A 27,651-nucleotide genomic window follows, 5' to 3' on the forward strand; every position below is an offset into this window, starting at 1 on the left:
CGGGTGCTCTTTTCCTACATTCACATCTTCAATTGATTTAAAATTGCTTGTATTTTTACTTCTGTGCTATTTTCATGACACGTGTATAATATTAAGTCTACTAGTTACATTTTAGGAAATAAAATACAATGGGTAATAAAATGAAATGAACTGAAATTCATTTATTTGTTATATGTAGACAATTAAATAACTCTTAAATGACAAGTCAATACACATAACACAATACACATAGTACTTGATCTCTATTTACAAAATATTGATTATATTATTATTATTAAGTTCAGTTAATTTTCTGTAGTCTTATAATATAATATTTCCTATATTTTATGCAAATTCTTTTTTTTCAACGAAATACATAATTTATTTTAATCAATATCTAAGTGGACCATGAGTATCATTAAAATTTCGCAATTTAAATTTCAATTCAATTAAAAATCGCCGTTTTTCTTTAATAAATCTAAAATCGACTTTATATTTACAATCACTATTTCGCGACTTTTAAGTTTTTGTTTCAAAACCTTAACATCTTGTCGTAATTTTGCTTTTCTCGGGGTATTTTTTATTTCTTGCGTTTGAATACTAGATTCCTCTTGTTTGACCTTTACATAGGACATTTTCCAGAAATTCCAACGTCATATTTACTAGAAGATCCTCCTCGTTCGCTTAACGTCAGGCAAATGATATACATGCTTGCGTGCGACGTTATTCAATACAATAAAAAAAGTTCAAAAAATACCACGTGATGGCTCTTGTAATATGAAAAATACATTGCAAAATTATAGTTTTTCACGATTGTTTTTTCAAATTTCGTATATGACATAGATTAAGTACAATTTACAAGACAAATGGTATTAAATATTATAATGAGAAAAAATATCTCACATTTTAAAAATATATGCTCACACTAGTAAAAATTTATCAATGAATGTGACATATGGAAGGATATTCCACAAACTGGAGATGATTCTCGCTTACAACCACTTACAATACAAGTGTTCACCATGATTACACGGAAACTTTCACGATTTTCGAAAAAAAACAAGCCACAAGCTGTATCAGTGCCCTTTTAACTTCGAACTACAAACGTAAATAGACGCCATTTTTCTTTTGATCCATTCATAGCTCTTTTTCGGTGATGCCAACAATTAATCTGGCTTCCCACCAAATTCAACATGTAAACCATTAGAAATCTACGTACCTACCGTTAAAATTTCCATTAAACAGAGTTCTTACTATTATAGAACAATAATTATTTTGTTAATGAGTTTTATTAATATATGATGTTCTATTAAAAATCAATATATATATATCATATAATCAATATTTCTTATATAATTTATTTTAATAAATTGTCATCATCAGAAACTAATTTCACCATAACTTTGTACGTTTCTTTTGAACCAATTTAATTTTTGACGTTGATGGAAATTCTAAATTGTCGCAACATTTTCTAGTTAAGTATAAGTCACATCGTTTAAATAATATTATTTATATATATTATTGTCCTAAAATGTTTAAAATCCTGTAAAGTGGATTGATTTTAACCTTTTCGATAATTTTCAACAACGCCCAAGCTACTAAAAAATCCACTAACCACTAAAAGCCATTTTTGATAAATAAGACAGGGGTCCAAATTACGAGATTTTGTGGAAAATCCTCTAAGCTAGCAACACTGCTTTTTGTTTGTAAAATGTACGAGAGGGACACCACCACTTAATAATCATTCTCTTTTCAGACCGTTTTTCCTTACATCTTTTGCTATTCAAAAATAAACTTTATGCCATAGAGATAAAGTATATTTTTAGTTTTTATGTCAAACGAAGTAAGCACTCCAGTTAGAATAGTAACTCCATGGTACACACATAAACATATATCTATCTCGTTCTTACTCAGCACTTTAACTCGCAGGAAAACAATATAACAGTATTTCAGTGCGTACATAAAATGAAACATGAATATACGTAAATGTCTCCGTCTCCGTCTAATGAGGCCGAAAATCCGCCATGTTCAGCGCGCCAAATGTCATTGTCACGTCAGTTCGGCCGTCTGTTTTGGGTTGTACATTATTTATTGACTTTGATATCGATTTAATATAATTGATTATATAAAATTTCATAATTTATCATGCTTAAAACATACAAAAATAATAATTAAAACGTATTTTATAGGATCTCAAGAAAGTCGATGTCCTAAAACTATTATCTATATGTATTTAAATTCATTATGAAGCCCTCATCCGAAAAATCCATTTTTCGGTCGGAATCTATTGATCATGACACTAATCATAAATACCACTTTAAAATATGTCATCAAAACATATTTAGACATTCTGTTTAGATATTTCGGGAAAAAGGCTACCGACAAAATCTCTTCGGAACTATTTAAATAAAATAGTTTTATTCCGCAGTGAGTAAAACACTATTGTAAATTTGTTAAATATTTAATAATTAAGTGATTTTAGAGAGGAAGTCACAAGGAATGACGTTTGTAATTAATGAATAAATGTTCTGTAGGTGTTTTTCTTTTCACGCGGTCCCTTGATAAGTTTAAAATTTGAATCACTCAAGCGAAAGTGATTCAAATGGTGCAGCGCACCTTCCTTGGGGTGGGCTGCGGTAGTGTGTTACGGACTTTAGAGTCAGCAAAACAATTAAAATAGATTGTAATAGTCTAAGAAAAACACGTACTCAAAATACGATAACATTCAGCATGCTAGAAATGGGCAGATGGCACTGTACTACGCCATATCTTTATGTTTTGCGACAAACGACAACTTTATAAAATCAGTGTAGCAACTTTTAAAAATCATCATATCGTTTACTTGGCAAATTCGAAGGACGAACTTGTCTTAGATTTCACCCATCTAAATCATATCATATTTGCACATAACAATATACCTACTTACTTCCCATTAAAGTATAAATTCTACAAATAAATAATACTCAACAATATTTAAAATAAAATGAGCCAAGAACGTTTATCGATAAAACCTGATAACATTGAAATCTTTTGTACAGCACTAAAGCCGCCATGTTTTGTGGCCAGATGACGTCACAGTGGCACGAAATTTTGTTTGACGTTTCATTTCCATAGGTTTCCTACTTCATTGGCTGTGACCACAAATCATAAAATATAAATACTGTCACAAAAAATGGAAATTTGAAAGTTCGTCGAGAAACATAATTATTAGTTACATGCATGTATTAATATAGTATTTACTTGCAATCAAACAATTGCTTGTACACAAAAATGAAACTCGAAGTATTGTTGACAACTGTGCTAGCGATAAGTTACCTTAAAGTTGAAATCAGCTGTAAGTTTCAATGTATTTTGTAACACGGATATGATTCAAGGTGAAGTGAGAGTTTATTAATGCTGAACTAAATAAAGTACTACGTATGAAATATCATATCGAGTTTATTTTGCGCAAATGAAAACTTAGCAACAGTATTCTAATATTATTAAAAATAATTGCCATTTGAAAAAGAAGCAAACAATCCCTTGCCAAATATTTATACCAAATTCTTTTCCTTGAAATCATAAAATTTTACGGTTTTTTTTTATACTTAACAGGTTTAAGTAGGAGATGTATACAGTGTAGATCTCGAGGAGAGCTTGGGTCATGTGGAGACCCTCTACCCTTTAATATAAGTGACCCTGAAGCAGAACATGGTGTGCATATTACTGCTTGTCCATCTGGATGGTGTGCCAAGAGAATTCAGGGAACCACTGGCACATTTAGAACTGATGGTATGTTTGAAATGAACCTGTAATAATAAAATATGATTAATTGGAAAAAAATAACAAAATCTATTTGTTTTAACTTTGTATTATAAAAAATAAATACACTAGTTTTAAGGTGTTTTTCATAAAATTAAGTAAAACACTTATTCAAGATTAGAATGAAGTACATATTAAATAACCTTAGACAAACTTTAAATAATGCAAATGCACTTTAAGAAGAAGATAACAAGACTACTTGGATTTTTTTAACAAACATTAAATGCTCATTATAGTCCATATTAGTTCTTCCATAGCTGTGGCATACATTAGGCTCATTTAGAATTTTTACCTCTGCTCTAATTATGTATTCAAAGAGTTGTCATACATTTCAATTTAAAAAAATAAAAATCTATTATTTTAACAAGATTAAGCCACTGAAATTTCTCTTTTGCTTAAAGCTGATTGATTATCTAGAATTTGTTGTCTCTTCGTATCACCTGTTGTGGGATGACTGGCAAAATTTTGTAAAGTTATAACTTCAGGGAGCTTCACCACATGAGGAGTGGGCATCAGTCTTCTCTATATAACTAAATTATAGAATTATTATGCTAGAAAAAAAAACAATTAAAAATAGCAGTAAATCTCATTCATAGGTGCTAAATAAAATAATACACAGGCAAAATTGAGTTATGATTTATCTATGTTGAGAAACGAAAACTTAAAACTGTAAATTTGTTTTAGATTATGGTGCGGTAACAGAAAGGTCCTGTCTTCAACAGCCTCCTAGTGATTATGAAGAAAGATGTGCGTATACCATGTGGAAATATAAAAGGGTATATGTATGTTTCTGTAATGGTGATTTGTGCAATTCAGCTCCAACAATGAAGATGTTTTCTCCTGTATTATTGCTCAGTATTTTTATCTTCATAAAGAATTATATTTATTAATCCACATTGATAACTTTATCTTCGATCTTATGTTATTGTTAATTTTTTCTTTTATTATCCACAATACTCAGTGTCCATGAGCTGATCCAAGAATGAATCTCTGTTGTAATTTTATTTAGTTTTCAGTTATGTGTGGTAGCTCACCTGGTATCAATTCTACTTGGGCATGGCCTAACATTGGCAAATCAGGGTCAGAATTACTTTAGTGCGAAGTTAAAATTAGTAAATAAGAGAAAGATAATACTGATAGACAGCTAATTGAAACTAGTAGTTGCTTAAGGTAACGTTCGATCCATTACTCTATATAATAATATTCAAGATAATTTTATTGCAATTTATTTTACTATTTTATATACAAATGTATTCAAATTTAAACTATATCAATCAATTTGTACTATTAGTCTTACGTCTACGTACACTAATATTATACATAAGATGTTTTTGATAAAATATAAACTTATTTTGATTGGAATTTACAGCAAAATCACAATATTAATTTTATAATTTTTTATTAGACAAATATAACTTGTTTATATTTATTAGGAATATTTGGAAATTTATCCGTTTTATATTTTAAGCCTGCTAAGGCTTCTTCCAATGACAGGTTTACCAGATTAGATTTATGTTTATGTGAAAATATATACTGTAACATTCCATTAAATTATATTTTGAAGAAAAAAAACACTAGAGATTAAAAAAATGTGCATCATTAATAATGATTCCGTCCATTGTTGTGTATTTTTAATTGATTTATGTGTTCTGCAACTGTGATTAGTTACTATTGTGACGTAATCTAGTATGTAATGAAATAAAATTCTCATGATATGCTACCTGTAATGGTTTAAATCTGATATATTGGTACTTAAATTATTAATGAACATGTTCATAATATAAATGACATTATGTACCTTAGATTTATATAATATGTACTTAAGAAGGATCAAAGTATCACTGCCTACGCGTTGCGCATAATAGTTTGTGTACTCAATGTAATATATTTTATCTATACTCCGATATACACTGCGAGCACTGTAAGATGTGACGTCAATTTAGTATACTGCCAAGCCGTTGCTTTATAGTCAGTTAGCTATACTGAGTGCTTAGTGCGAGCTTTTTAACGTTCTCGATAGGGTATAAGTTAACTCAAATTTGCTTGCAATTAAAACAGCGCTCCTAGCGGCAAACGTTCTAACTCCATACAAAATTGAGTTAACTTCTACGCTGTAGAGAACGTTAAAAAACTCGCACTAAGCATACTGGTTACTGTTTAAAAGGGAACGCAGTACGGTATACTGACATAGTTTACACTTCAACAAAAAAAAGGTTTAAATTTGGATTAATTTAAAAATTGAATAGTCAAGTTATTGTCAGTTGAATGAATCTCATAATAAAAGTATATATACTTTTTAGTATAAGAAAATATTGTTTTTGAAGCAACGTAACATATAATAACTTAATCACTAAATTATTGAAATGAGGTTATGCACGGTAAGGGTGATCACGTAATAAAAGCAGAGTACCTTACCTCAGAAACATCAGTGCTTACAGTAGAAAAATGGCCATTATCTATGACATCATATATTTCTCTAGGATAGGTACTGCCACTGTATACTATCAATCCATAATGGAACAAATTTCTCGCCAGTAAGATCAATGTACAGTGCTCGCAGTGTATATTGGAACATAGCCTATCATGGATTGGTTTGAGACCGCCTCATAAGTAATGTGGTCTCGAATTTTTTTATCCTCTTAATGGCATTCTGTTAATTCAAATACAGAATGTCCATGTTTTTTTTTTATCTATAAGAACATTTTTTACTAAAACGACAATGCGCGACACTACGGTAACATAACAGAAAAATAGCGATTTACTAGAATTAGTGTCCGTTCTGTGTTTGAAGTACGATCACAATCACTGATCTCACATCATCTTAGACTTAGACAACATCGAATATATAGATCCACTTTATGAATTCCATTTTTTATCTTGAACAAACAATGCGGTAAACACTAGTTTTAATAGCTACCCACATTTTTTTTTAAAAGTAGAGCGGTTATAGCCGACTTAACCTAAAAGGTGTATGGCTCTAATAAAGAATTTAAAAAAAGAGCGGTTATAACTAATTCATATTTTATGAACCACCAAGGTAGCTGACCAGATGGCACACACGTTTTCCAGAAATTCCTGTGCGTTTACAGATTTTGAATTATTTCATTATGTAAGAAACTTTAGTAAGTGAGTTCTGTTCTGTCCTGTCACCGGTTTCATCTTCGAGAACATTTCCAAATACACCACGTGTAAGGCCCTTAATTTTATATATTAATTAATTGCTGTGACAAACAATTTCAGCAATGTCCTTTTGATTTTTTAAATATTTTATTTTGGAAAATAAGGGTTAAGAGCTTACTATAAAAGTGGGTAGCTTTAGATTGTGAAATATATATACAATAAGAACACCATTTCATGAGAATTTAATTTATTTTTATTTTATATAATGTTTATATGGCTTTTGAGTATTTTTTACATTTTATACAATTAAATATTTTTATATTATAGAAATTGTTTTTGATTGCTAAGTTCGATTGAATGGCCAGGTGTGACGTATGCTCCCAACGATATGTGGTTTCAAATTATTTTTGACACGCAGTTCTTGATTTTCAAACAGAGACTGTATGTGTGGGATCTCGTGGAAATAAAGATTTCCATGGTCTTTAGCCTTTTGTACTGCAGCAACTGCTTCAGACCCCTCTAAAAGGTAAGGATCAAAAGTCTCAGATTCTGCAAAAAAAGGAAATGTTTTTAATTTAGAAAGAGTCAGTTCATTTGCATAAATTCTGATTTCCAATTTATTCCCTTCTAAAGATGGGTAGGTTTCATTAGGGCCTATTTCGTGTTAATTGCTTCCTGTAATCCATAGTTTCGCTGGGGGTTTTTTTATTGACCTTGTAGACCGGCAAGCATACGATGCATCTGATAGCGAGTCGCTCATGGACGTTAGTAATGCCAAGGGTACAGTCAAGCCACTGCCTGTCGTTGCGTACTTTCTGCAAACCTCGTTTGAAAAAGGATATGTCATAGCGCTTAGGGAACACTGGAGGGGAGGTCATTCCAAAGCCGATATGGTACGTGGCAAAAAAATCAGAAAACGAACTCTTGTTAAATGGAGTGGTTCTAGGTGGTATAAATAAACTCTGCGCCAGTGGCAGGCAGTGCGATGGTAAAATCGAGATGATGGGAACATCTGCAACAATACCTCAGAGCACTCCCCATGGAACATACGTCCCCCATACGAATATCGAAGGATCTAGTATCAACGCTATTTATTGTCAGATAGCGGAAACACAATACTAGAGATGTGTGGAATATTCTCGATATTTCTAGGGATGTGGTATCGGCTATAAAAGCGTTGCAGAGATGGCACGCAGTCGGTTAGTAATCGGAACTACTCGAAGCGAAATAGCGAACGGATCACCTGAAGCGAAAGCGAATTGAGAGTTTTAAAGTGTTTGTTGAGTGTTTTAAGTGTTCTAAGTGTTGAATACAGTTTTTAGTTGTACTTTGGTGGAATTTTATTTATCCCGAACCCCAGTGCGTAACAATAATATGTTATTTTAAAGAGATATTAAGTGTCATAAGGAGTAAACAACTGCGGTCCAGGCATTGCTGGTTGTTTATGAGCACCAGTGAATACTCAATATCAGCTGTCCGCATACTTGTTTGCAATCAAAGGGAATAAAAAAGTACTTAATCTTCTTTTTCACTTCGAGGATGTTTGCAGTGGGCCATGTAAGTACGAAACATGTACGCAACATTCTGTTTTATTTCAATATCTCACCGGCGTCGGAACGTCGTCCAATGGTGAAACGGGGTGGTGGAATTGGCGGTAGAAAAAGTCCTTCGGGCCATAAAGACTCCGGATCCGGCGAGTCGACTTTATAAGGAGACGGAGGTAATATCGGGATCGAGACTTCTGTTGAAAAACAATACATGGGTTAAATTTTACAATTAAGACTTTGGAATGTTTCAATCAGTTGTTTTTCATTTTCATCAATCATTTTTGGGGCTGACTCTTTAAATCGTGGATGGTGATGCGACTATAGTTAACTCAATGTGGTCTAATTTCAATTATTGGTAGTAATAGTAATTACAATTTTACCTCTGTACCCATTGGATTGCCAACGATTGGCGTTGATTGAGCTTCCGCGATCTACCTCTTCGTCACTGAATGGTATAATTGGTTTCGTGTAAGGGTATCCACTGCCACGCGCCGGTAAGATTTGACCTGTAATCGAAGTTAAAATTCCAAGTTATTATCAAAGATTTAAACAGGAGGTAACAACTGTGTACCTGTGGTACCTGCCGATACGGACTGAAAATACGCCCTACCACCAGTTTTAATGGAAAATAGTAAATAATAGTCTTATATAATAGTACAGTAGGAAAATAATAGTATTATTAAAAGTTTTTTTTATTACGTGGTACGAGTGAACGAAATCACGGCGGAACTGGTTTTAAGTTATCGGGATCAATAGGCATCACAAAGTGAATTCCGCCATCTTGAGCCTTGAGGTCTATTTTTTTTTTCATTTACTTCAGATTTTACATTCACATTATATTCATTAACAATAACATTTAGCATAGAATACCAAAATTAAAATGATTAGTGACGCAAATTACAATTATTGCGGTGTCCGTGTTTTATTTTCATTACACTGTGTGATTCTTTTATCGTGCAAGTCATTTGTGAACATAAATTAACCATGTATCTACTTCGTTACAAAAATTCCTACTTGCTTGCGGGATTTGAACACCGGCATAGTTGCATCGCTCGATACGAGTACACCGGGCGTCTTATCCTTTAGGCCACGACGACTTCAAAAACTTATCTGTGTAGGTTTCCCGCCAGTAGTTATTTCATGAGATAGTATGATTTTGCTGCTAGATTTTCTGTAATTTACTATTTTTTAAACAATTAATTAGGGTCCAAACAATTATAACCAATTTACACTTGATACCGACCTCTAGAATTCCCAACAGGAGGTTGATTGGGCCTACTGTCGTAGACGAACACAGGGTCACCGACCCCGTGCGTGAAGGTGAGTGCCGGAGTGCTTACGCTCACATGCGAGTTAAACTTTGTGCTTGCTGAAATTTGCCTTACAATTAGAAGTAAAATAAAGACGCTACAAAAACAAATCCAAGCAAATCCTTTCCCTGGAGCCTGAAAAAAATACCATAAAATAAATGTATACTTGTAAAATATCTTGTCTTGTAAGATCTCTCTATGGACAATTAGTTATTCTTATAATGGGAAATAATAAAAAAAAACTTGTCGAATTTACGTTATCAGTGCAAAGTAATACAAATGCCGTTCTTTAATATATTATTCTTTAATCTACTATTGTCTTGGAAAACTTATTTCAAAATGTGCGTTTATGTTTTAAACGTTAAAAAATTTATTACACAATAAGAAGGTGAAATATCTAAACGTATTTTACATACAAGGTACACATTACACATGCCTCTACACTAAATCCCATTATAAATAAAAGTAGGGCTCTAAGACAATAGAATTGACCACAAATTGCTTCACTCATTACAATCTACACAAGAATATCTGTAAAGTAAATGTAAGTCTTTTTTTACACTTGTACAATGAAATTGACTTTTTTTAATTTATTTTATTGCTTAGTTGAGTGGACGAGCTCACAGCCCACCTGGTGTAAAGTGGTTACTGGAGCTCCTCGACATCTACAACGTAATTGCACCACCCACCTTGAGATATAAGTTCTAAGGTCTCAGTATAGTTACAACGGCTGCCCCACCCTTCAAACCGAAACGCATTACTGCTTCACGGTAGAAATAGGCAGGGTGGTGGTACCAGGCCGCGCGGACTCACGAGAGGTCCTACCACCAGTAATTACGCAAATTATAATTTTGCGGGTTTGATTTTTATTACACGATGTTATTCCTTCACCGTGGAAGTCAATCGTGAACATTTGTTAAGTACGTATTTCATTATAAAAATTGGTACCCGCCTGCAGGATTCGAACACCGGTGCATCGCTACACATGAATGCATCGGACGTCTTATCCTTAGGCCATGACGACTTTGCCTGACTTTGAAAAAAAATCATGGAATTATATTAAATTTTACCCATTTCACCTTTGTTGTCATCCAATTACCAAAATTACCAAAAATGCGTACCTATTTCTGATGACAACATAATTATATCCTCCTATCGATCTAGATTGATGATTAATGTAGAAGAGTCTTATTGGATCTCTTGGTTGACTACTATTATAGTAAAATTCATCGAGTTAAGGTTGGCATGTCTTATTAGATTTGTCTGGCGTATTTAAATTCACAAAATGTTATTTGTTTTACAACTACATACCTTCTAATATTTAATTATGCTTTATGGAAGGATAAGAGAAGTCGTAGGAGCGCATATGATACAATTATTGACGCAATGTAGGTACGGCTTGTGTGTAATAAATAGAAGGTTCATCCTTGACGTAAAATTGGTAGAGATCCTCATCACAAAAAAGTATTGTTGGGTATCAGCATTTTTTTGTTCGATGCTTTTGGTATTGCCACTTTCTCAGTCAAGTGCTTTTTTTGGAAATATTTAGTCGTACTGTCGTTGTTGATACCATGACCGACATTTAGCATCAGTTGGGTCTTTAGCCCGTTTCGGAAGCGAAATTTGAAGTATTTATTTTGTTGATGAACCCATTTTGTTTCGTCTTGAATGCAATCACATCGGTAAGGAGTAGAAAGGATTATAAAATGGGTGAAGTGACAGGAGTTTGTGCGGGCAGATATAGTGTTGAATAAACAACGTTGTAAGTTAAAAGCTACTGTGTCCATTTATTTGTCGACGTTCTCTCGCGCAATCTCGAAACTTAATGTAGCCTCTCAACTCATTACAATTGGATGTATAATACTAAGCTCAGATATAATTCTAAGTTTATAGTCTTTTAAATTGATCACAAGAACGATCCTTGCATGATTAGTGCTTTTAGTACTTATTACAAAATAACTAACATCAAGATATAAATGGAAAGGGAAAAAAGATGAATCAGGATGGTGATTTTGCATTTCCATAGCTAACTGTTGAGCTGGAATATTGCATCTTTTATTCAATGTCATACATCACGCAGCAGCAGACACTTATTGAAAGACTCAAAAAAATATTAAATAGGTCAGATATTAATGTGTTAGGTTTTTAAGTTACTAACACAGATTATAAGTTATATCAACAAAATGTATGGTTTTTTACTGAAATAAAGATAAAAAATAACACTACTTCAGACATAGATATTCTTTTCTTACTGATATTGAAACCAAGAAAGTTTAGGTGGTTCGTAATGAGCAATATGGCACGCACTAAACTAAATGGTTACAGGATTTGTGTGTGCTTTCTAAGGAGCTTGCTCTTGAGAAACTTACAGTAACTTCACTTTGATTTCCCGGAATGAGTACTGGAGTAAAGGACTATTTTATTTAAGGCTTCGACTACGCAGTAAACACTAAAAACTTACTTTTTAAGCAAAGTACACAAAAACAAAAAATGTCGTATATAAACTGTTGTGTTAAATCTCTAAATGATAATTATGTATAAAGTCGCTGGTTGACTGTCTGGCCTGTATCAGCACATATTTCTTGTAAGACACGTTACCAATTTTTATACGATTTTCACTAATAAAAGAGCGATAAACTAGGAAGGAAGGTTTGTGTATTTAAATGTTCAAATATTTTGTCCAAAATATGACAGTATTATGTCATAAAAGGTTAAGTTTACGCTGGCGAAGTCTTTAAAAAAAAAGGTATTCCACGCGGGTGAAGATACGAAAAGTTTTCAACTTTATAACATAATGGTGTGGATATTAATCAATAAGGGCAATACAAGCAAAATTCTGCTCTTCCCGTATCGCAATTGAACACGTTTTTGCGCATTAATCTATATTCAATTCAATTGTGTAGTATACCTACCTATATTAAATTAGATTATCGGTCATTCCCTTGTTCTACTTTCTAAAGATGCAAAAAATTCAATGACAAGTGACGGCGGTTTCGAAACACGTACATATGTACCTGACCGTGGCCTTGTACATAACTAATGGATCTCATAACGATTTAAACTATAAAGAAGACTTGTGAAGGTGAAGTCGGACTCATTACAATACCTACTGTAATTTCGAAGACAATGCATAAGAAACACAGATCCGGAGCGTTGAATGAAATTGTTAGATTAAAATCGTTATAAAAACGGCGCAAGTATTCACGGTATGAGATCAAGAAAACATTAATTTATTTTTGTGTTTAATTATCGAATATAAATTTACGGCTATACTCAGTATCCGCTAAGCAGTGAATTGGCTGTGCCCGTCATAGTTAATGGCATTCGTTAACAACTTAAATAAAATAGTAAAACAGTTTCTTATAAACAAAATAGTATCTTTTATTACGTAAAAAAATACGTGATATAAATTCCTAGAAATAGCTTAGTGCTTTGTAATATGAACTTTTAGACATCGCGAGTCATTAACTGTGTACCTACTTACTGTCCGCAGACAGTGGATGCATCCGCAAGCAATCAATCTATCATGTCTTGTCAAAAACGTTACTTCTGTAAATAGAACGTGATTTAAGACAAAGAGTCGTTTGATTATTGATTCATCAGTTCATTTGACGTTTGTTTAGTGTTACAAAATTCAGTTCTCATTATCAAGTCATTCATTACCATTCAACTCTGCTTCGTCGGTGATGTTAAATCATTTCATTGCTTCAATAAAGCGGATCTGCCAACGAATTTGTCACGAGCTTATGACTGCTGTTAGAATGATCACATTTGTTCCGTTGACTTATCAAGGTCTGGTATGTTTGCCGCATCACGAACTCACGTTAAGTAAGAGCAAGTGAATAAATATATTCTGTACGATCTTGGTTGACTCATTAATAGAATGTATCAATCATGATATGTACAAACCCTTTGTGTATAGAATGAGTGTAAATAATACATTCGCAAAGTCGACGCCCTAGATACGCCTTGACGGATCCTTCTCATCGACTGTTTTCCCTATTTATTTGCTGGTAGTGTAAGGGGCTATTCCAGTTTCTCGCGGAAGGGTAGGTGAGTTTATGGACTCAACCTGAGAGAATTTACTAACCCTAGCCCTAGCAAGAGCAGTGCTTCGCAGGATCTACCACCGCATCGGATTCGTGACTCGCTGGGAAGATCCGGCGAGAAACTCAGTCTGCGCTGTGTGTATGGGATTGACTGTCAGTGCTATTAAAAGCTACTGGTGGCAGCAACCAAAGCCACCAAAGCACAGGTGTACGTCGAACCTTGCGGCGATTTGACGTATATATATACCTATATATATCTAACTATACTGAGACCTTAGAACTTATATCTCAAGGTGTGTGGCGCATTTACGTTGTAGATGTCTATGGGTTCCAGTAACCACTTAACACCAGGTGGGCTGTGAGCTCGTCCACATATCTAGACAATAAAAAAAATATATATATACTTTAGTCTATAACATTCACCCGCTGAGTTTTCGGATCCGGAGGGAGAGACTAACAAAGCAGTTCTCCTTGAGCTGTTAGGCTTCTTCTGGAGGCGCTTGGTCAGTTGATAGCAAACCTTTACCTGCTGGCTGAGCTCTCCAGTTCGTCTGTACGTCCTCGTTAAGCGGCAAGCTTTCTAGAGAAATAAAGATCCTTTCGTCTCAAAAACTAAATCAATATATGAATAAAGACCCAGTTGCAATAGACGCTAACAAAAGCGGCATCCTAAGCCGTTTTAGCCATACTAAAAAGCGAAAGAAAGAGAAGGATCTGTCTAGATGTACTTACGTAAAGCATGTTCGTATATCGTGACGTAATATAAGCGAACCAGCAGACACACTCCCCGTTATCCAATACTAGTAACACCCCTCACAGATGATTCTCAATTGTCTCACATTGCGTACAAACGAGAAAAAGATTATTATAACATTGTTATTCATTAGTTGCTGTTCATTAACACAAGCCAAGAATCATTTAAAATCATACATACCTACCTGTGAGATACTATCAACCCTAATTAGGATTCGGAAGCACTCAAACTAATCATACACGCCCATGACTAAGATAACATCCATGAAGTGCTTTGCGCCTTTAAATATTTATAAAATTATACGGAACGTTATGTTAATGGTATAATTTTATATACGCTTCGTTATTGTCGAGAGCGGGCCAAAAAAATATAAATTTCGAGTTAAATTTACTTCAGAATAACATTATAAAGACTGTATAACCGGGTGAAAGATGACCGGGTGATTAATGTTTACCGGGTCTCATAGTTATCATAAGCCGTCATACACATTGAGACTTAAAGTCTAAGTCTTGATTGTATAGCGATGGCTTTCCCAACTCTTGAAATCGGAATCCGTGATTGTTTTGTATTAAATTTAAACAGACAGAAACATAACGAAGAGGTATATTGGCTTTCAGATTTGCGGACTACAGTAACTGCTTAACGCCAGGGGTCGTCCAGCTTTTAGAACCAATTAAAAACTAGCAATAAAATTATCGAAGGTTTATAGATTAGATACAAAAAAAATATTAATTTGGAACGAGAAGGTTAAATTTTAATTCAGTGGACAGTACTTTAAAACTACTACGTACTTTTAGCGAGATTAAAAACTTAAAGTAAAAAAATATTATTAAAGCGCGGCCACACTCTGTTGTAAGTCTAAATATAGAAAGTGAGATTTTTATTAATTTGTAAAATTAATCGCACTCTACCTATTGTGCGTTATTAATTGATTCTCTTATCGATTGGCTGTTGTTATATCTTTACTGTACCTTGTAAGTAACAAATTGATGTAATTTTTTTGTGATTAAATTTCTAAGTTATAGCCCACGAGTATATTACCACTACCATAGTGGCGTTTCCATTTTTAGTAGCAGCCAAAGCCCGCGCAGTGACTCATGGCCCATGATCAAGGCTTTCTCACTTGCCTTACAAAATTATCATGGATTCACTAAACTTTGTTAACTACATAGCAATGACAACTGTACTTCTGGCCCACGCTTGTCCCACGCGTCATTTACAAGTTTGATGTATAAAATTTCAGCATATAGCATTTCTTAATCGTAAACGTATTGCTTTAGTATTGCTTTGATCGTATACAATACTTGCTTGTGTTTATGAACAATTGAAATAAAAGCTAATCGGCTCTGCACACTGAAAGCGCTTGAAAACCTGTATTACATAATTTTAAGTACACAACTTCAAGTTTCTACGCATTACGTTTCAAAAATATTCATCAGCTTAAAAAAAATATTTCGGCTTCGAGAGCCTTATATTAAAACGAAAAATTAGTTTAAGCTACGTCCGCAATTTAAATTGTTTTTACTCTTTAATCTCACATTTGTTAGTATTCTCATTTTTTTATTTTCCCGTTTAACAATTTAGTGATCATGACCGACTTGGGTACAAAATTAAAAATTTTATGCTTTTAATTAATTGTATTTAAAATAATAAAAAATTCAAAATATTAAACGGACACGATTCCAAAACAGGATGTTAATATATGTATATTTTTAAATAATCAATTAATCTTTATTTAATTTTTCAGCATCAAGCATCATTGACTCATACTTAAGATTGTCTTCAAACGTAAATATAACTAACTAGCGGACCCGACAGACGTTGTCCTGCAAAAATTCGTTCAAGTCGATCCAGCCGTTTAGTTGTAGTATAGATAAATAACCTAGATACCGACTGCAGCGCCATCTGCCGGACTGATTTGTGAATCTAAACCATCCAGGGTGTCACCCAAACGCATTTAAAAAAAAACATTAAAATCGGTCCAGGAGGAGTTGAGTGAAGTGTTACATAACGATACTGTTAGTAATTATGTGATTTGGGCTACTAGAATGTTTTCCAACAAGTTTCAAGGTTTCGAGGTACCGAAATATTTTCCAAAATTTTCATACATATTTTGTCATATTTTGCAATGTATCTAATGCATACGCTCGTTACATCAATCGATTAAAGTTTCCTCATCAAATCATAAATTTATAGATTCCATAAGCAATAAAATCATACTCTACGCGAGTTTAAAAGACCACATTACAAATGTTCGAATGTTACGAATGTTCCGAGTTCCGATGGGTAGCTTATTTAGGAACATTTACGACTTTCTTCCGACTATCTATTCTTGGTAGTAGTTTTATTTAATCCATATTTTATTTACTTATCGTTAACCACTGTAGGTTTGCGTCTAGGAAGAGGCGACGTGGGTTCTGCCATATTTTATTTCCCGAAGAATCACGACACAACAAAAAAATCGAACATCAACACTGTTAAAAATATTTTATGTAAGCTCTTTTCTTATTAATATTTTCTACCGAAGAGTTTTGTACAATACACTGAACAATTATTGGGTTGGCTATTATAACCGATGTCCGTGAGCCATGATTATCACTAACAAACAAGTCGCCTGCATTGGATAGCAATAAAATAGATAAGTCATTTCGTTTTCTTTTTTAAAGAACGAAAACGAAATGTCTTATCTATTTTATTAATATTATTAATTAATAAAATAGATAAGACATTTCGTTTTCGTAAAAAATATTAGAAAGAATTTCGAAACCCATTGGAGTTTTAAAAAAGGAGAAAAGCGTTGTTGCAGAATGCTTATAAAAAGTAGTTACATTTACCAGTTTAAAACATTATTTTAGACGACATTTCTTAAAAAGGAAACGAGTGAATTGTAATAATATGAATGCCAATACAGAGAACAAACCTCATTACAGATTCAATTGGGATACGCTTAGATAGGGAAAGTTACCTACTTTATAATAGTTACGACAATTCGATGCGAGGACGTGTGTTAAATAAAATAGCTCAAATGCAAATAAACGACGATATTATGATGTCATTTTTCGACTTCACCGAGTCTGTGTGTATTAACACCGTACTGTCACGTGATCAAGTTTATCGAACACGACGTAAATAGGCTATATTTTTTTTGTCTTAACTGCCTACTAATTTTTTTATTGCTTTTTTTTCCTACCTAAGCTGATAGCCTTGAGGGCTATTTCAGCGTAACCTTAACTAGTAGGTGAGCTCACGGGGCTCAAGCCGGCGTGATGTTAACACTGACCCTAGCAAGAGCAGTGCTTCGCAGAATCTACCACCGGATCGGAAAAGCGACCCAATGAGAAGATCCGGCGAGAAACTCAGTAGGCTGTGTCTATGGGGTTTTATTGCGATTATACAGGTTACCGTAGCTTATGTCAGCAATGTCATGGGTACAGTGAAGCTGCTGCCTACTAAGGCTGAGTGCTCTCCTCAAACCTCGTTTGAAAGACATGTCTTAGTGCTCAGGAAACAAAATTTGGTGATGTCCATTCCAAAGTCGCATGGTACGTGACAAAAAAGATCTTTGGAAACGCACTGTGGATGAACGCAGTGGTGCCAAATAGTATTTACTCAACTCAGATGGCGGGCGGTTCGCTGGTAAAAACGGAATGACGTGTTCACCTAAAACATTATCTCTAACATTAATTTAACATAATTTACTTACTGCTGTAATTATTACAAAAAAACTGATTTTTCAAATTAACATCTAAGACAAAACATATTAACATCCCACAGATAGATCCACACAATAGACTACAACTCACTAACAACTAACTTTACAATCGCAATTGTTAATTGGTTGTTAGCATATTTGTTTTCACTCAACAGTTAGTGGATATTCTAAGGCGATTGACAATCAGTGTAGAATATGTACTTTATTCATTGTTCAATCTCAGATCTTAAATTACTACAGGTACGAACAACAGAAGCTTTCTTAAAGTACTCCGATATCGTGAGTTACAATAACGTGATGTAGAGTTTGCTTGTACGGTAGGTAGTTATCTTGTTAATTCGATGTACTTCTGATAAATTAAAGTCTACAAGATGTGAAGGAAACTTTATGTTTACGTATTTTGTAATTGTAGATGCATTTGTCCGAAATTTGTTGTTACTGTTGAATATGGTGTAGGTACTAACCTGTCCCTACAACACTACAAATAAACCGACGTGATTATTGTTTTTTATAATAGCCACGATATGAAGTAGATTTTATCATGAATAACCGTTACCATTTTATGAGAGACTCGTGACTATGCAAAACATGTGAACCATGTCCATACTGGGTATTTCTAAGCCTAGTCTACAAAAGTAATTTTGTTCAAACCAGATTACGGATAAACTGTAACAAGGTTTCGTAAATGATTTATTTTTTATTTTTAACTAAACACAATGAATATTATTTAATCACGATTAACGAAAAGTATTTCTCTAAGTGGCATATATTATCCCGTCTTATTAATTGAACACTAGAAACTAATTTTTATTTTTTATGGCTGGGCAGGGTGGACGAGCTCACAGCCCACCTGGTGTTTAGTGGTTACTGGAGCCCACAGACATCTACAACGTAAATGCCGCCACCCACCTTGAGATATGAGTTTTAAGGTCTTAGTATAATTACAACAGCTGCCCCGCCCTTCAAACCGAAACGCATTATTGCTTCACGGCAGAAATAGGCGGGGTGGTGGTAGCTACCCGTGCGGACTCACTAGAGGTCCTACCACCAGTAATAAATCATGTTAAATTAATAAGACGGCTAGCTAAAGCTACAATTAACTCATAAATACAATCAAAAACGATTTATTGCGCCAATTACTACGAAATTCTTGAATTGTAAGGATAGTTTAGGTACTGGTAATGTAAGGAGGCAGAAATTTTACAGTCGTGCCTTGAAAAAGTACAAATCCATTATCAAGCTCATCATTTTTGAGAGACATCTTAAGTTACGATTACGTGTTATACACGCGGTCGTGACTACAATACTTCTGAAGATCAACGCGACGATGACGATGAGCCTAAAATATTATGTATTTAGTAAAATTTTGCACGTGAATAGAATTTGACCACGGATATTGAACAATATAATATGTATATGGTAAGCGGATTTCTGTAAAAGGCATTCCGTGACATATGTGTATCAATTTGAGTGCCCAGCGTATCCGAGGAAGTGGAGCAACGGAGAATCGTGATCCACGGCACAGACCGACAATGGGAACTATATTGCCAGATGCGATTCGATTCGTTGCGCAAACGCATCGACCTTCACACCGTCATCTAAACCCGTTCTAATTGTCTGAACATGCATTTCTTTAACCACCTAAATTAGTATGCAGCGATGCATTACGATTTGAATGAGAGTGATTTAACTAAACCTACGTCCCATTAAAATTAAGCAGGCAACGGTGTCTGCTTCTGGTACGTAGGTATTACTAAAACCTAGTTAGTAACAAAATTTAGAACGAAATCAAAACTGAAAAAAAATCGTCGCTAAAATTCATTCATTGAATATGTGCTAAAAATTGCAATCGTATGAAATTTCAGCTGGCCTATACTTTTCAGTATCAAATAACAGTGTTTTAAGCCAGCGAACATTTAGTTCGAGATGTAACATTGATTCATGAATTGTAGAAGGTGCATCGCGTTCGTTACGCTTCATATTGCAATCGAAGCGTAAATAAATGTAATATGAAGGTAGTCAGTGTTTACCGAAATTAATGAATTCATAAAAAAATATTTACGATCGATCAAAGCGATTGCTTTATAACGATTATCGATTTTTGAGTAAACGAGGAAGTTTTTTTAAGACGTGTACCTAAAAACACAGGAACCATAAAACAAATTTATTGTACCGATCGAAAACAAGAACGCGATTAATTAGAACGTAAATACGGCTGTCGACGAAGATTCCTCAATAAATACTATAAGTTAATGTTTGTAGTTGATCGAATGTTTGGTGGGCACCAAGGATAGTCACGTTGTGCGTGCTGCAAATATTCAGCAACCATACCTACCATAGTTATTACCAATAATTAGATGTTACGGTTTTTATGACGGATATTTAAAATTATATGATGGTCATGCTACAAGTATAATATCAGATGAAAACGGGCCGACAATTTAGTGGTTGCAATCCTTGAATGTATCTATATATTAAAAAGTGAAGCAAAAATGTTGTACCCCTTTTTACAAAAAATGTGCGGATGGAGGAGTATGAAATTTCCCACACTTGTAGAGAATATAGAGGAGTGCACAACGCTATTTTTTTTTAATTATGCGTAAAAAATACATTAAATCAATAAAAAAAACATTACACACACTATCATGTATTTGACACAACAAATATACCTACATTAAATATATATTATTATTTAAACGCTGTGTTTATTGACAAACGGTTGTTATTGCTTATAGTCTGTGGTTGAATTGAGAATAGATTATTATTGTTTGTCTTTAATATTATTTGTCTATAGTGTAGTCTTGGTAAAATCTGAGATTAGGAGTAGAAAAAAGTCTGACAATAGAACCGCAATAATGTTCAAACTTATAATTTCCATAATTTATCGTCGAATTTCGACTACTGCGGTACCACTAGTATTATAAAACATATATCATCCGGCTTACACTACGGGCGTCTAAAATTTTAAGATTATAATTTTTATTTGTCTGTGAAGTTATTTAAGCCTGAATCGTTTTTTGTCAAAATTTCCGTGTTTTGACGGTCATCAAATTTTCTGCTGTAAAATGCGCTTCGGAAACATATACGAGAAATATATACAGATCTCGAATAATAAAACAGATATATAATGATATTTATAATACTTTTATTATTTTATTTTTATGCCCCGATTATTTTATACCGTGTGCTTTATACAATTAGATCCATAGTAGAAATTAAATTATTCATTTTTATATAAATTCTGATTCCGGTTGGGAATCGAAAGAAGGTTCCAGTCAATCAGGATCATTAGCCACTATTTTGTCTTTCTTGTGGAGTCCAATCGACCACTTGACTATAGTTGTAGATAAATTGTATAAACGAGTTTTTGCAAAATGGTCGAAATCTCCCAATATTGACATACCTCAAGCTTAAGATTCAAATTATTTTTTACATTTCTCTTTTCGTTTGTTACTGATATTCGAAAAAAGGTTCCTTTTTATTACTATTAACGTTAATTTATAGATACATAAAAACAAAATAATAAATTTTTTTGACGGTAAATGGCATTTAAATGACGTTCTCATTTAATTTTGTTGAAATCGCTTTTTATGTTGTTAAAAATTTGCATTAAATTTTGCTAAACATACGTTCGAGAAAGTTCATAAACCCTTAAGAACATCATGGTCCATAATGGTCCTTTCAGAAATACTCAGCGGACACTCATCGTGAGACATGGAGCCAAATTCTCAATTGTTAAATAACGATGGGCCCGCCTTGGACAAGCCTAGGATGGTGGAACCAGCTCATATGGGCTAACAATATGTGTTACCAGTGAATGTCAGAGAACGCTGTTCCTCGTTACCCGGTGAATTATATACATATTTTTTTTGGTCAGTAGGAAATCGCCGGACTCCCACCCTCCATTGGGGATGGAGGGCGGGGTATGTCGGAGTCGAACCGACTAAAACCTCCTGTCGCTCAACAACCCACATCCGAGCCTCGAATGAGACAGAACTCATGAAAAGGCAAAGGGGGAGAGTGAATCGTTTAGTGCGGAGCACATCTCTCCCATCACCCTCCCCCTCGAATTATATACGTAGTCGCTTTTAAGATAAAGGTAGTAAGGTGGAGTTATTCTAGGTTGAGACAACACAGTCACATTTCACTAATGTAAAATTATGTTTGAGAAGAAATGCATATAAGGATTGCTTTCGAAGGTTACGTATTTGTAAATGTTTTCTACCTTAAATCATTCTGAATGAAACAGGAAAGGCACAAGTAGCATCTGGGATTGAAGATTCCTAAACCTTGGTTTCTACGTTATATAATATATAAGGTATAAATAATATATGTTTTGTATAGCATACAATACGTTCTCCAGATTCCATGGACAGGAGCGAAATAGGTTAAATACGTACCTGGACTAAGATGAATCGCAGCGAAAAAAAAACAAAAGACACATATACAAAACTACGATATGTTAAACAAATTATTTTTACTTACAAATTATTTAATTTGTAGTTAGAAGCTTAATGTCGCCCAGCTCTGAAAGAATGCACTTTGCGCACAAAATCTTTCGTAATGCTGTAATTCCATGATCTTAATTCTATGGCTTAATTTACCGTCCACGAAGACTTGCGTTAGTAGATTTATACATATTAATTTAATTGATGTTAAGACTAAAGGAGTTGCTTAAAAAATATTTTAGTTTAAAAAAGCGGTATAGCTCTATGAAATTAAATATATTGTATACTTACCATTCTAGAAGTAAATAATAATATTTTTAGGTAATGGTAGAATTGTCGATTTCAGTTTTCAAAAAACACCTTTACACTAAATTTACAGTTTAAAACTTTGACAAGATTTTAATGAAAAAATTTGCCGCCAAGTTTTGTATGCGTTCCGTACGCATGCGCAATGCGAGTGCACGTTTCGTCTTCTGACGCTGTTTTGCCTATGACAAGCGGAACCGTTCGCTAGGCTCTTTCTCCAGAGCCTCAGTGATTAAGGCCTGTGCGCAAGAAACGTTTTATGAAAGCATGCACTGTAGGTGTTTCTTTTTGCGTTTATTTAGATGCGTAGATGGACAATCGAATTCACGATCCATGTAGTTATAAGAGTTTTCTGCATAGACACCATAGCGTCATTGATTATATCACCTTAAAACTACGAAAAGAGGTTGAAATCTTAATTCTACGTATTGAATTCGTTGTCTTTTGTTCATTAAAAAGAGAGATCATTGTAAAGGAGGTACTTGTGTCGGAGTCTCAAAAAATGTGTGTAGTGGAATAGACTCCGAGCGACCGAAAACATGTGATTTTCCTTCACTACTGTTTCTGCAACTGATATAAATGTATAATTTTTCGCAGTCAGCTGACTCTGGATCTACTCGTATGAGATTCATATTAAAAAATAATTTTAAATTATACGTATGACAGAATCATTCATTCAATCAGTATTAACATGTTAGAGAATATGTTAAAATATCTACTACTCACCTGCCTGCCTACTATGTAATATAGTGATTCGTATTTAACAGTGTGCTTAGTGCGAGTTTCTTAACGTTCTCGATAGCGTAAAAGTTAAGTCAATTTTGTATGTAGTTGGAACAGCGTTCCTAGCGGCAAACACATGCAAACGATCCTATTCCATACAAATATGAACTAACTTTTACGCTATCGAGAACGTTAAAAAACTCGCACTAAGCACACAGTAGAGCCGTAGAAAGGTATTTTGTAACAGTGTCAACCAACATCGAATTGTTGAGTGAAAACTGCTCGTCACCTCAATCAATATTTGATCCACAATAGTGGATTCGGCGAAGACTCGCCAGGTTAAGTGCCAGGGCTGACAGGTGCCTCTGTTTATTTTTGCTTTTATTCAAACTACATAAATGAGAACTGCTAGCTCTTCAAATTTGTAAGTATAAGTGTCGAGTATCAATAAATAAATTGTTGTTACCTACCTAAAATTAAGTACCTACCTAAATACGAGAAGCAACAAACTTATTAACAAGATGAGAATTCATATTTTAAAGAATTACAAAGGTCCACTAAAATTTATTGAACTTTTTGAAATCTTTCAATTCATGAGAATGTTCTTAATGTCAAAGAGACAAAACATTGTCAAGTTTTTAGTAAAATGTGTTAAAACGAATTATTATTGTCCGCGTTTATTTTTATGCGTATTTATGTTATTAAATTTTGAGACTTATGTTTTACAAAAAAGCATTCGTAAGGAAATGTTTGCAGAATTTATTGATATACTCGATTTCATATTAATAGAAAGCAATAGCTTGTATGAAAAACTCACAGACAACCTTATAATTATACTAAGGAAAAATTTTAGAAAACCCAGATGCTGTGATAATTATCTTGTTTAAAACCGTATTACAAGTAATTCAGTTAAAATCTTGGTGTGTAATAATTTTATAATGGAAGAAGAGCCAGCATTACCTTCATCAGTCATTCCCACTTTATCTAATACAAGCCAAAAAGATAATAATATTGAAGGATCCCTAGAAGAAAAAAACACTGACCATCCTGACGAGAATAGTAAAGAGAATCGTGTCAGCATCAAGGAGCAACATACTGAAGAAGAATTAGCTGTAGACACAAAAGACGTAAACGGTGATGAAGAAAATGTTGATTTCAAATTAACAGGAGACAACGAAGAAGTTCTGGAAGCGACAGAGGCAGAAGGAAAAGGTGAAAAAGATGAGGAGCAAATTAAAGAAGAAAATAAGCCAGAGGAAGAGCCAATTGTGGAAGAAGATGTATTTATTGAAGAACCTCCACCTGATCCTGCAGCTCCTTTTGATTTTAGCGACTCAAAAGAGGCTCTAAAGGAGCCCTTTGAACTGAGACCTGATCAACTGGCCGAAGTCGAACAGCTTTGGGATGTTTACCAAAATTATACTCCAGCATATACTGACATTGACGGTTATATAACAGAAAAAGAATTAGTTTACATGTTAAAGAGCCTTCTTTTGATGACATACACTCCTGAACAGCTAGAAGAGTTGATTGCTTATTGTGTAAGACCATCTCATGCCGAGGGCCATATAACATTTGAACAGTTTCTGAAAATGGTGACAATCAGACAAAGAGATTTTGAAATAGAAGATGAATTGCGTTCGTCATTGCAAGTTTTCGATCCCGGCAGAACGGGTACCATTGATAGGGAGTATTTTAGAGAAGTGCTAGCGAAACAAGGCCATAAAATGCCTCAAAAGCAATTGGATAATCTCATAAAAGAGGTAGATATGTCTAACGACGGAACTATTGGCATAGAAGACGTTGTCGGTACCATGTGTATTGATCTGAATAAAGAAGACTTAATGATGCTTAGAGCATCAGTTTATCCGCCAGACGAACCTCCAGTGGAAGAAAACATTTGATTTCTGCCTACAAAATAATAACAATGTAAAACTTAATTAAATTATGAATGCGCGTTTACACCGATATATTTACTGTGTTATTGTGAATGTCAATTATTATTTTAACTTTTTAATTTCGTGCCAAAACCTAATACCTAGATAGTTTTCTCATAATATTTATTACAGACAAGTTAACGGATTACATACTGTGTACAGTATGTGGGTATTGTGAAGTTTTGTGAAGCTTGCCGACACTAATCTCAGTTCTGAGATATCCACCATAGCCACCTTATGAGCGACAACACTATTTCATTTTATTCAGTCTTAATACAAGACGATTGATAAATAACTTAATTTCATAGCTATAAAACTCAATTTGAAAGTAACACTGGGTATATATTCTAGATATGAAGAGCAGCCAAATGGTTTCCCTCTTACTCGCTTTAATTGTTGTTCAGTAAATTAATGAATTTACGCGCGAATTTGACTGTGCTTTCAATTCGTTAAATATACACGGTGAATTTAATCTTTTAACCCATAATGAAAGAGTTCAATGTTCCTTACGTATTAGGATGCGAAAGTAAAACAATTTTTTTTCTTACGCTTTTTAAAATATATTTATAGGGGTATATTTTAACTAAAACTATATTTAATCGGGCGTTTTTATTGTCATTTACGTAGGTATGTGTCTAAAACTAATATTAAAAATTGTATAATATTGTCCTCGAACGTGACATACTGTTGGTACCTATAATGGGGTGATTAGGGATTAAGAGGTGAATGGGAAAAAAACCAGGAAAATCTTTCGACGCTCAATATTAGTTTTTTAATCGTTGCAAAATCTTCCATTTTTGTAGTGTAATAGTAGAATGTTGAAAGTTCACAAAACAACTCTGAATATGCATGAAAATAGCTGCTAACTTATAAAAAATCGCATTTCAAATTAACTTCTTGTGATGGTAATTATTTTAGTGCTAGAAACTTTGCTCTCTTTTATCTATTTGATAATAATAGAAGACGACTGTGATTTATAAACGTTATTTAGTGTTTGAACCATCATATATATTAAAGGTAAGTCTCAGTTGTTATTGGTTTTAATGTTTTTTGATAATATAAAAATACATGTAAAAAACTGTTGTTTTTGGGGATAGTTGGGACGTCTCAGGTACAAATAACAACGAAAAAAGGGTCAATTGGGATGAAAATAAGTTAAATGGGAACGACCTAAGTATAAATAGTTACAGGTTTGTAGGGTTGTCTATGTAGTTATAACAATATTTTTTAAATGTGTTTGTAAGAATCTGATTTATTCATGATCAATGCAGTGTTATTTTATTGTTTGGCAAATATTTATATTATCAGTTACGTATTGTTTTCTATTTTTAGATATGTCTCGTGTGTATGTATCAAAGAGTGCAAAGCCTTATAAGAGATATTATCCCTTAATATTAAAAACAGCATTAGAAGCCTATGAAATTGGGAATAAGTCTTTACTTGAAATAGCTAAGCAATTTAACTTATGTAAGTCGACTTTGCACAGACATGAATAGAACAATGAAATCTCAAGGTAGACAAAAATGTCTAAGTAATAATAATAATAATAATAAGTATAATAAAATATATTCATATTTGTTCAGAGTGGGGGTATTCACTTGATTAATCCATGGAATAACCGACACACCTAATCTCTTAACCCAAATAAAAATATCAGCCCCTAAGTACTTACCAAGAACAAAGAAAATAAACCGTTTATAAGAAAGCCCGCTCGTTCGAACTTACCTATGCTTACTCTCACTTAAACAGAATCCTTTGGGACTACAATCATGTCCACGGTAGCGCGGTCTCCGTCAATGTTCATTCGGAATTGTCCGATTGCGCTGAACTAATTTTAAGTGATGAAATAGATGTTTTTTCTAATTGTCTCACAACTTATAGGAAAATCTGTCGCGGATAATTTCCCAAGTAAATATAAATTAATCATAAGTAAATAAATGTAATCAAGTTTTAGTTATATATTTT

The 27,651-nt window shown here is 33.6% G+C and overlaps 3 protein-coding genes and 1 long non-coding RNA gene across 5 annotated transcripts; 3 read left to right on the plus strand and 1 right to left on the minus strand.

The window, feature by feature from the left end:
- The first annotated feature begins 2,618 nt into the window (after positions 1-2,618).
- Positions 2,619-7,230, plus strand: LOC101746483 (uncharacterized). The gene is made up of 3 exons (XM_004927756.4): positions 2,619-3,313; positions 3,574-3,750; positions 4,465-7,230. Exons 1-3 carry the CDS (start codon positions 3,250-3,252, stop codon positions 4,668-4,670), a joined length of 447 nt encoding a protein of 148 aa, XP_004927813.2. The 5' UTR covers positions 2,619-3,249; the 3' UTR covers positions 4,671-7,230.
- Positions 7,131-12,791, minus strand: LOC101743120 (uncharacterized). The gene is made up of 6 exons (XM_062671955.1): positions 12,772-12,791; positions 12,127-12,131; positions 9,691-9,816; positions 8,828-8,953; positions 8,507-8,641; positions 7,131-7,449 (listed from the first exon to the last, which is right to left on the minus strand). Exons 1-6 carry the CDS (start codon positions 12,789-12,791, stop codon positions 7,244-7,246), a joined length of 618 nt encoding a protein of 205 aa, XP_062527939.1. The 3' UTR covers positions 7,131-7,243.
- A 564-nt stretch (positions 12,792-13,355) lies between these two features.
- LOC134199926 (uncharacterized) lies at positions 13,356-16,259 on the plus strand. Of its 2 annotated transcripts, none has more exons than XR_009974597.1 (2): positions 13,356-13,585; positions 15,178-16,259. It is a non-coding gene; the product is annotated as an uncharacterized LOC134199926 (long non-coding RNA). The 2 variants fall into 2 exon arrangements; XR_009974598.1 differs by having other exon boundaries at positions 13,356-13,549.
- Positions 16,260-24,348: 8,089 nt separating this feature from the next.
- Positions 24,349-25,719, plus strand: LOC101742981 (uncharacterized). The gene has a single exon (XM_038015009.2). It carries the CDS (start codon positions 24,688-24,690, stop codon positions 25,651-25,653), a length of 966 nt encoding a protein of 321 aa, XP_037870937.1. The 5' UTR covers positions 24,349-24,687; the 3' UTR covers positions 25,654-25,719.
- The last annotated feature ends 1,932 nt before the right edge of the window (positions 25,720-27,651 follow it).

Source organism: Bombyx mori, chromosome 13, assembly GCF_030269925.1.
Source record: "Bombyx mori chromosome 13, ASM3026992v2".
Taxonomy (NCBI): Eukaryota; Metazoa; Arthropoda; class Insecta; order Lepidoptera; family Bombycidae; genus Bombyx; species Bombyx mori.

What these genes read in the sequence shown, in the direction of transcription:
- LOC101743120 (XM_062671955.1), bottom strand. Translation starts at nt 12,791, where the DNA reads ATGTACAAGGCCACGGTCAG. An exon ending in GCAATCCAATGGGTACAGAG is followed by an intron (nt 8,642 to 8,827) that starts GTAAAATTGTAA and finishes GTTTTTCAACAG; the next exon opens with AAGTCTCGATCCCGATATTA. An exon ending in TGGACGACGTTCCGACGCCG is followed by an intron (nt 7,450 to 8,506) that starts GTGAGATATTGA and finishes CTTTTTTTGCAG; the next exon opens with AATCTGAGACTTTTGATCCT.
- LOC101742981 (XM_038015009.2), top strand. Translation starts at nt 24,688, where the DNA reads ATGGAAGAAGAGCCAGCATTACCTTCATCAGTCATTCCCACTTTATCT.
- LOC101746483 (XM_004927756.4), top strand. Translation starts at nt 3,250, where the DNA reads ATGAAACTCGAAGTATTGTTGACAACTGTGCTAGCGATAAGTTACCTT. An exon ending in CCTTAAAGTTGAAATCAGCT is followed by an intron (nt 3,314 to 3,573) that starts GTAAGTTTCAAT and finishes TATACTTAACAG; the next exon opens with GTTTAAGTAGGAGATGTATA. An exon ending in TGGCACATTTAGAACTGATG is followed by an intron (nt 3,751 to 4,464) that starts GTATGTTTGAAA and finishes AATTTGTTTTAG; the next exon opens with ATTATGGTGCGGTAACAGAA.